Below are 10,290 nucleotides of genomic sequence, written 5' to 3'. Positions count from 1 at the left end.
AATTTAGTCTTAGCATGATAGTTGACGCAAGCTTATTTTATTCCAGATGAGCTTTTATTTTGAAAAGTAGAAACTCGGGATGGCACCAGGCGGGACGGCATGACATGGGACGCTCCAGGCTGCAGCCATACACTCTTGGACCCAGTCAGTGTGAGAGAAGTCCCCCATCAGATCATGGAGTTCTACTATCTGTCCACTAGATGGAGCTAACTGACCATCTATTGAGCTAAAGATCAGCAACATGTACAGCAGCAGGTATCTTCCCAAGTGGCCTCCATGTGACATCGACCTATACGTTGTACATTTGGCCCCCTTTCCCTAGGACTACGTATGTAGGAGACTTGCTAAATTAATTCACATTCATCTGCTCATACGGGCTATTTAGGTGTGTAGAAGTCTTTCTCTGGTACTTCACTCCGTCCTGTGTTGTGGCGCAGATGTGTCCTCCAGGTTAAACTGTTGGTAAGAAAAACCTTTCAGCTGATTTCTGATCTGTTAGTTTCATCAAACTGTAAAATGGGTTGAAGAATTAAGTTTGGACAGAGTTAGGATTAGGGGTGTTAGGGGGGTTAGGGGGGTTAGTGGGTATATGTAAAATCACACAGGGGACATTTTACTGTCCCCTGTGTGATTTAATATTTGACATGAGATTATTGTGTGACTGTGGAACTGAATCCATCTTCTCTCCCTCCCCCTCACTTCCTCTCTCTCTCTCACTGGTCAACTTCGTGCTCTTTGTGAGTCAGTAGTTTTTCACTTTTACTTTGTCTTGTTGTGACGCAGATGTTTCCCCCACGTTAAACATCTGGTAAGTTCCACTTTTCAGCTGATTTTTGATCTTTCATTAAACTGTAAAATGTGTTTTGTTGGAGAAGAATTGAGTTTGGTTAGGGTTAACTGTAACAGTGATTAATCCTAACAGCTGTGTGTAACAGCCCCGTGTTCAGGATAACCAGCTGCTCCAACAAAAGGAGCTAACCAATGCTAACCATGCTAACCATAATGGAGCTGTTTCCAAAATCAATATTTGAGAAATCAAATGTAGCTCTGCTGACAAAGTGAGTGTGAGGACTAGAAATTTCTCCTCAAACATTACTGAAACTCACATATTATTTATATTAATGTTGTGTTTTCTTATTTGCTATTGTGTTTTATGATTTGTTGAAGTGTTTCCTATTCTTAATTATTTATATTCAGAACACACAACTCATGAAAGAATCTGACATCTCTAGTGTTTAATCTTTACTGCCGTTAAAGTACTAATACACACAGTTAAAGCCTACTGCATTAGTACAAGTTAAAGGCCTATTGAGTTATAAGTACACACGTATTATGAGCTAAATATATTTAGTGTATCAAAGTAAAAGCTGTAGAAAGTCTAGATGTGTGAATCTTAGTATTAAAGTCCATGTAGTCATGAGAAATGGAGGGCACGTTCCTTTTCTCTGTCAATGTATAGGCCAACATTTAGTTAGTCAGTTCAAACTGGGAATTCCATGTAAAGGAATGTGTCTTGTGTAAGCATTATAATATTGTGTGTGTACACCATAGTCCAAGACACACAGAAAGCATGATCACCACATTAGTCCAGGAAAGTTCCACTATGCAGCATGAAGGCATGAAATGGGGAGGCTGGATCATGTGTGTGCTGGAGGAACATCTCCCGGGAGAGAGGAGGGAGAGGAGGAGATCCTTCAAGCTAGAGAGGATGAAACATTAGGGAAATGGTCAGTTAGGGATACACATTTTGGACGGTGTACCCACGATTGTTTGTGTTATGTAACTCAAATGCTGAAACCATGTGTTCTGGCAAACGCAAATCCAATAAAAGAAGACGCAGGAATTATTAATGAATTGTGAAGTCAGATTTGACAGGCCTTAGGATAGGGTGACCAGACGTCCCGGGTTTCTGGGGACAGTCCCCGGTTTTGGTGACCTGTCCCTGGCTGGATCTGTCCATGGAAATGTCCCCGGTTTTCACTGTGACTGACAGACCTGGAATTGGAATGAAAGAAAGAAAACATTGACTAAACGTAGCCTATAGTCGCACACCCCACACACACGGGCTCAAGACAGCCAGAGCTGCTCAGAGCCCATTAATTTAAGAAAGCCGAATTTTACGATGCTGAAATTACTGATTATTTACATGGAGTCTGGTTGGTTTAGCGAACGCAATTTCGCGGACTTTTATGTTTTAAAAAAGGATCTTAATCTTTTACAGAAAGGTTGATCGACCTTTCTGTAAAAGATTAACATCCTTAAGGTCGACCTCCTTAGAAATCCTTTCCATAATGTTGTCAGACAGAATATTACTCTGGGTCTGTCAGTAGCAAAATAAATAAACGTAAATACAAGCTGTACAATTATCCTGTTAACTTACATTGTAGCTTGTTTCTCTGCTGCCGACTGCAGCGCTCTCGTTTAATACTGCATCACTGTCAACGGAAAAAAATTCAATAGTTTTTATTGTATCCGATACTCAACGAGCTGTTGCAGAAACAAGCCTGAAGCAATAAAGCAAAAGCTGTCAGATAAATGTAGTTCAGTAAACATTACAACATTCCCTTTTGGAGGTGTAGTGGAGTACAAGTATGAAGTAGCAGCAGGGGTGATTCTAGGATCAGACCTTTTGGGGGGGTCAGCCCCTAATGAGAACAGCTCTAGGTTGAGTGTCCCCGTTTTAAGTTTTACAAAAATATAAACATGAAATGACTTGGAGGTATACGCTTCTGAGCTAAAAATGTCCCCGGATTTGGTCTGAGAAATCTGGTCACCTTACCTTAGGACCTTTGACAGGCCGTATCAAATACAGTCATTAGTTTTTCTTCCATTTCCTCTAAGCCCTAGACATTACGTAACAGCTCTTGTTTTGCAGAATCAGCTACATTCATCAGCTGTTCCACTTCCCCTCAGCCCTAGATATTAGGCTACATAATAGCATACATCACACTGCTGCTCACAGCAGAGTTGATGGTGCTGATCTTTAGCTCATTAGATGGTCAGTTAGCTCCATCTAGTGGACAGATTGTAGAACTCCATCATCTGATGGGTGAGCTTAATCAATGAAAAATGAAGGATGTGTCAGAACTTTTCAAATAACTTAGATCCATGATGCATTATATTTAAACCACAGCCATCTTCCAACTACTGAGACCGACTTGGTTTGTGTTTGTCAGAAGGAAAGATCAGCTGATTCACTGTTTTCTACAGCATCTGGGACATGTTAGAGAGGAATGAGAGACTAATGTGTCCTGTGATGAAAAGGTTGTCATAGTAACAGAGGTGATGTCTCCCAGCAGGTGTGGACTCTGCTATGAGTCAGTGTGAGGACAGAGAGGAGGGAGCCCCTCCCTCTAAAACCACTCTGTGTGGGGACCATGACAGCCAGACCAAAGCTCAGAGGTGAGATGATGATGGACTCTTCTCCATGTTAGAGCTCAGCACTCACATCACTCCTCCATCAGGATTCGCTCTCAATATCTAGTTAATAAGAACTTCTTACTGGAATACGCAACAAAGAGCCAACCACTGATTATCTACTGAGATGAGACGGCATATTTCATCAGATAACATTTTGGTGAATAGTAACTCATCCAAGGTCTTTGTTTGTATCAGGATGCAGCAGCAGAAACCTGGACCTGGACCCAGCTGTGTGTCCATGAAGAGTGACTGGTCTATGGAGCGTCCTGTTGACTTTAAAGATGGACAAGGTTCTGCTGGCGGAAGGTATGAATTTAAAAGTTAATTTAATGACCCTCCTAAGAAGACAAATCCGGTCTGGATCCAGATCTTTGTAGTCTCATGTAGGACTCAACAGTATATCATGTCAGCAGTGTACGCCTACAACTACTTACTATATTAGACACAAATATAAAAATTAGGCTTATATATCATTATTGTTATAATAATAAAACAGGGCAAGCTGATTAATGAATCTGGTTAAACGTATTCGTCCCTTTGTTTGTATTAGTCTGCAGCAAAGACCTGAACCAGGACCTGGACCCAGCTGTGTGTCCATGAAGAGTGACCGGTCTATGGGTCGTCCTATTCACTTTAAAGATGGACAAGCTATTGATGGAAGGTAAGAAAATGAACTTTGTTATTAACTGCCTCTCCTGAGAAGAAAAATCCAGACTTGGTCCAGAGCTCTGTAGTCTGTTGTAGGACTCAACGATATAAAGTGTCAGCTGTGACATCACAGTGTACACCTCCTGTATGAATTAATTAATAAATTACCTTCTTACTTTGTTAGTCAACAAAGAGTCAACGACTGAGATGAGACGGCATCTTTCATCAGATTATATTTTCATTACAGCTTCTGATCCACGGTCTTTGTTTGTATCAGGATGCAGCAGCAGAAACCTGGACCTGGACCCAGCTGTGTGGCAATGAAGAGTGACTGGTCTATGGGTCGTATTGGTAACTTTAAAGTTGGACAAGCAGTTGATGAAAGGTAATAATTTATAACTAAACATTTTTATTATCTGACTCTCTCAGAGCTTCGTGGTCTAGGTTTGACAAAATGTGATTTTAATCTGATGCCAGTGAAACCAAGACCAGAACCACCAGACAGGTCAGCGCCACTGAAGATGATTGTGATTGGTTTAAAGAAATGTCAATAAACCAGAACATGATTTTCTCCCATCCCAGAATGTGGTGTGAACTAGTCAGACCTTCCTCTGCAACCCTGTGGAGGATGGTCTGACAATGTGGGACTACTGGGTAGTCATCCAGGCAGAGGGATTTGATCTGAATGCAGACAGGACAGGGACAATGGTGGTCTTCAGGGATGTACTGGGACAATAATTTGGCTCGGGACTTTGGGATGGAGCGGCCTTTAATGAGAGCATGTGGAGAGCAAACATAGAACCTTTTTTGGAAGGAATGTTAATAATAATACAAAAAGAGACCAAAACACCACATATATACATTAAATGCTGGGATAGGAGGCTGAGTTGTTTGTTTTTCTGCATGTGGAGAGCACACGTAAAGACCTTTTTAGAAGTAGTAACTAATTGTAATAATAACACTACAAAAAGAGACCAAAACAAGCCAACGCTACGTTATACAGCCCTGCACACTGGACTTGTACCTTCCACTGTATCTGTGCTGGTTCCTCCTGCTCCATACTCCTCCTGCCTGTATTCCTCCTCTTCATCATTTTCCTCCACATCACCACCAAGACTGGACTTAACTAATAACAATATTAAAAATACACTTGTAACGTTTCAAACTGTATTTACATACTAAATAAATGACTTGTTAAACTTGTTATAGACTATTATTATTGGCATGTAGTAATGAGTTTAGGACGTCATTGTTATAATAACATAATAAATGCATATTTTTTTTTAAACCAGAAATTGAAATTTCCCGAACCTCCAATGGCCAGTCCGCCCTTGGTGGCCTTCTTGAATCAGGGGGGGACTACACCTTAAGAGCTTGGCCATCAGGTCCAGGTTACCTGAGCACTGCAGGTTTCCTCTTGTAGTCTGTGATGGTTCTTAGTCCAGACCACATGTTCCTGGTGTTGGAGCCCTGGTAGTTAAGAGTCCACATTATCCCTGTATTTTCTCTTTGCACTTTGTCTCGAATTGCCAGACCTACATGTCCGCAGCGCTGTGGAGTAAGGTCTGGCTCCAGCACGTATGTATGCTGGGATAGGAGGGTGAGTTGTTGGCTTTTCTTTCACAATGGTCTTGGGCGGCGCTAAACTCCGGACGTGGAAACGGTGACTTTGCTAAATAGTCTCAGGAAAGATCTTGATTTGCTAGAAAATTTGCATCCTGCAAAAGAAAACGCCAAATATGATATTAAAATAGGTTAACTGTTCACATAATACAGTAACATGAGCTATTTAAATTAGGTGGATACATGGTTAAAAGTACCAGTGTATCTCTGTGTGTACTTTGTCCACAGCAATCCCACCAATCTGTCCCAAAATATCCCAGTTAGAGAGGAAATTCCGTAAACATTGTTTGTTAATCTTTCCTATCATTCCCCAAAAGAACCATGAAGGCCTTCCTTGTTGAACCATCTTAATCCTTTGAAAACTTGCCATTTTCAGCATGTAGCTCGCTAGCTTGAAACAAACAATGAAGGTAAAGCATGTCGGAAACAAACAAATCCTCAAACTAATGGTGTATTCAACTTCAGCTCTTTAAAAACTCTGAGAAATTGTCGTTGCATAGTACCATTCTGCCATCTAGTGGCTCATATTGTGGCATTGCTGTCCCTGTTAAAAAAAGATTCTTCTTCTGATTTGGAATGTCCATACAGTAATCCTCGATACGATGTCATTGATGCATTTGATGATTTAGCCAATGACCGCGTCCATGTATGAGTCTATATTATTGTCCTGAATAGGTTTGGGTACTGACACCCGATGATAATACGGCACCGGTGCCTTAACGACCAGTATCTACCGGACCGAAGAGTAACACAGATTTCCACATAACTCATCATCAGGTCTGTGCACAGATCATTAAATGTTCTTAAACGTGATGTTTTCTCTACAGAGTTCACCAGGAGAGCTCAGAGGGCCTCGGTGGTCAGTCTGACCTGCAGCAGCAAACAGACCTGGACTCCATATTTATGGTGTGTACATATTAATCTACAGATAATAAACTACCATTCAGATCCCAATAGTCTCCATGCTGCTCTTTTCAAACCAGCAGGCCTTCAGACTGAGAGATGAATCACATGTTGAGTTCTTTAAACTAAATGTTGACTTTATCATTCTGGTCCAGCTGCTGGAGGAGAACATCGTCACTTTTGTAAGGAAAGAGCTGAAGAAGATTCCGAAGGTTCTATGTCCAGATTACCCAGAATGCTTAGAGAGTCAGAAGGAGGATGAGGAGGTTTTAGAGGGTGAGGATGAAGAGCAGAGGAGGAGCAGCAGAGAAGCATTTCTGAAGATCACACTGCACTTCCTGAGGAGAATGAAGCAGGAGGAGCTGGCTGACCGTCTGCAGAGCAGTAAGAGGATTTTAACACATTTATCATGATCGAAAAATGTGACAACTGTATATTTCCGAACTATGCTGTAACTGCACACATTGCATCAGACCCAAGGCTGTTTTTTAAAAACTGATACAGCCTTAATGTTTGGATTCTCTAATATAATTTGTTTCTTCAGAAACTAGTGTTGCAGGATGCCGCCCCAAACTCAAGTCCAACCTGGAGAAGAAGTTCCAGTGTGTGTTTGAGGGAATTGCAAAAGCAGGAAACCCAACCGTTCTGTATCAGATGTTCACAGAGATCTACATCATGGAGGGAGGGGCTGCAGGGGTTAGTGAAGAACATGAGGTCAGACAGATTGAAACAGCATCCTGGAAACCAGACAGAACAGAAACAATAATTAGATGTGAAGACATCTTTAAAGCCCCACCTGGGAGAGATGAACCAATCAGAACCGTGATGACAACGGGAGTGGCTGGCATCGGGAAAACAGTCTTAACACAGAAGTTCACTCTGGACTGGGCTGAAGGCAAAGCCAACCAGGACATCCAGTTCATTTTCCCATTCACCTTCAGAGAGCTGAATGTGCTGAAAGAGAGAAAGTTCAGCTTGGTAGAACTTGTTGAACACTTCTTTAGTGAAACCAAAGAAGCAGGAATCAGCAGGTTTGAAGAGGTCCAGGTGGTCTTCATCTTTGACGGTCTGGATGAGTGTCGACTTCCTCTGGACTTCCTCAACACCGAGGTCCTGACTGATGTTACAAAGTCCACCTCAGTGGGTGTGCTGCTGACCAACCTCATCAGGGGGAATCTGCTTCCCTCAGCTCGCCTCTGGATAACCACACGACCTGCAGCAGCCAATCAGATCCCTCCTGGGTGTGTTGACATGGTGACAGAGGTCAGAGGGTTCACTGACGCCCAGAAGGAGGAGTACTTCTGGAAGAGATTTAGAGATGAGGAGCAGGCGAGCAAAATCATCTTGCACATCAAGAGATCACAAAGCCTCCACATCATGTGCCACATCCCAGTCTTCTGCTGGATCACTGCTACAGTTCTGGAGGACGTATTGAAGACCAGAGAGGGAGGGGAGCTGCCCAAGACCCTGACTGAGATGTACATCTACATCTTCTTGGTGGTTCAGTCCAAAGTAAAGAAGGTCAAGTTTGATGGAGGAGCTGAGACAGATCCAACCTGGAGTCCAGAGAACAGGAAGATGATAGAGTCTCTGGGAAAACTGGCTTTTGAGCAGCTGCAGAAAGGCAACCTGATCTTCTATGAATCAGACCTGACAGAGTGTGGCATCGATATCAGAGCAGCATCAGTGTACTCAGGAGTGTTCACACAGATCTTTAAAGAGGAGAGTGGACTGTACCAGGACAAGGTGTTCTGCTTCGTCCATCTGAGTGTTCAGGAGTTTCTGGCTGCTCTTCATGTCCATCTGACCTTCACCAACTCTGGAGTCAACCTGCTGGCAGAAGAACAAATATCATCATGGCTGCCTAAAGTCTTCAGAGAAAAACCTAAACTAAAGCATATCCACCAGAGTGCTGTGGACAAGGCCTTACATAGTCCAAATGGACACCTGGACTTGTTCCTCCGCTTCCTCCTGGGTCTTTCACTGCAGACCAATCAGAATCTCCTGCAAGGTCTGCTGACACAAACAGGACGTAGCTCAGAGACCAATCAAGAAACAGTGAAGTACATCAAGAAGAAGATGGATAAGGACATGTCTGCAGAGAGAAGCATCAATCTGTTCCACTGTCTGAATGAACTGAATGATGGTTCTCTAGTGGAGCAGATCCAACAGTCCCTGAGTTCAGGACGTCTCTCCACAGGTGATCTGTCTCCTGCTCAGTGGTCAGCTCTGGTCTTCATCTTACTGTCATCAGAAGTAGATCTGGACGTGTTTGACCTGAAGAAATACTCTGCTTCAGAGGAGGCTCTTCTGAGGCTGCTGCCAGTGGTCAAAGCCTCCAAAAAAGCTCTGTGAGTACAGCAATAGTTGGACTCATATACTGCATCATAACTTAACAACTCTGATGTCTTTTCAACTTCTTGATTTCTTTTTGCTCATTACCGACTCTCCAGGCTGAGTGTCTGTAATCTGTCACAGAGAAGCTGTGAAGCTCTGTCCTCAGTTCTCAGCTCTGAGTCCTCTAGTCTGAAAGAGCTGGACCTGAGTAACAACAACCTGCAGGATTCAGGGGGGAAGCTGCTGTCAGCTGGACTTCAGAGTCCACACTGTAAACTGGAGACTCTTAGGTCAGGATACATCAACCCATCCAACTGATCATCATTTAAAATATGACTAACTTTAGTTGATAAACAGCTGACATGTTGCTTTGTGTCTGTTGATACGACAAACTTTAGCAGTAGTTTTGAGATTAAATTACATGCAGCAGATGATTTTAAAGATTTATTATAAATCTGTTATAAAATGTACCTCCATGAAGTTACATGAAAGAAAAAATATGAAATTTAAACGTGGCTGTGTTGACAGAGGCTTCCTGTGGGTTGTTCTGTGTGTTTGCAGTCTGTCAGGCTGTCTGATCTCAGAGGAAGGCTGTTCCTCTCTGGTCTCAGCTCTGAGCTCCAACCCCTCCCATCTGAGAGAGCTGGACCTGAGTTACAATCATCCAGGAGACTCTGGAGTAAAGATGCTGTCAGCGGGACTGAAGGATCCTCTCTGGAGACTGGACACTCTCAGGTACACACTGATCAACAAAAAGAAGATGTACGAGTCTAAGTTCAAAAAGTCTCTCTGATGTCATCTTTATGTAACATGTTACAAAATAATTTTATGGACGTAAACAGGTCAAATGTAGCAATAGCCTGAACAGTAAAGATTAGATCCCAGGGAAGAAGATCCTAGACTCCCTCTAGAGTCCACCTGTTTCTCCAGTTGTTAAGTGGGGGCCACGTCATCAGATCCCTATAGACTCCTTCTAGAGTCCAGCTGTTTCTCCAGTTGTTAAGTCGGGGCCACGTCATCAGATCCCAGGGAAGAAGTTCCCAGACTCCCTTTAGAGTCCAGCTGTTTCTGTGTGTGAGAATGATGTAATGCCCCCCTTCCCCCTCCTTTCAGGGTGGAGCCTGTTGGAGTCAGATGGTTGACACCAGGTCTGAGGAAGTGTAAGTCTGTTTTACATTTCATTCATGGAACTGTGACATCACTCATTCAACCCTGTGATGTCATCAAAAGAGCTAATTGGTAATAACTGCAGCTGTGTTGTGTCTCGTTTTCGCCGTCAGATTCCTGTGAACTCACACTCGACACGAACACGGTGAACAGAGAACGAAAAACTGTCTGACAACAACAAGAAGGTGACAT

The 10,290-nt window shown here is 42.9% G+C and overlaps 1 protein-coding gene across 1 annotated transcript; it reads left to right on the top strand.

Annotated features, from left to right (window-relative positions):
• The first annotated feature begins 700 nt into the window (after nt 1-700).
• On the top strand, nt 701-8,949 carry LOC116679198 (protein NLRC3). The gene is made up of 8 exons (XM_032508894.1): nt 701-808; nt 3,300-3,402; nt 3,610-3,726; nt 3,971-4,081; nt 4,346-4,453; nt 6,519-6,597; nt 6,750-6,978; nt 7,139-8,949. The coding sequence occupies exons 2-8, from the start codon at nt 3,314-3,316 to the stop codon at nt 8,947-8,949; spliced, it is 2,544 nt and encodes an 847-aa protein (XP_032364785.1). The 5' UTR covers nt 701-808; nt 3,300-3,313.
• Nucleotides 8,950-10,290: the final 1,341 nt, after the last annotated feature.

Source organism: Etheostoma spectabile, unplaced genomic scaffold (assembly GCF_008692095.1).
Source record: "Etheostoma spectabile isolate EspeVRDwgs_2016 unplaced genomic scaffold, UIUC_Espe_1.0 scaffold00009763, whole genome shotgun sequence".
NCBI classification, from domain to species: Eukaryota; Metazoa; Chordata; class Actinopteri; order Perciformes; family Percidae; genus Etheostoma; species Etheostoma spectabile.
This window is presented reverse-complemented; position numbering and strand designations above follow the sequence as displayed.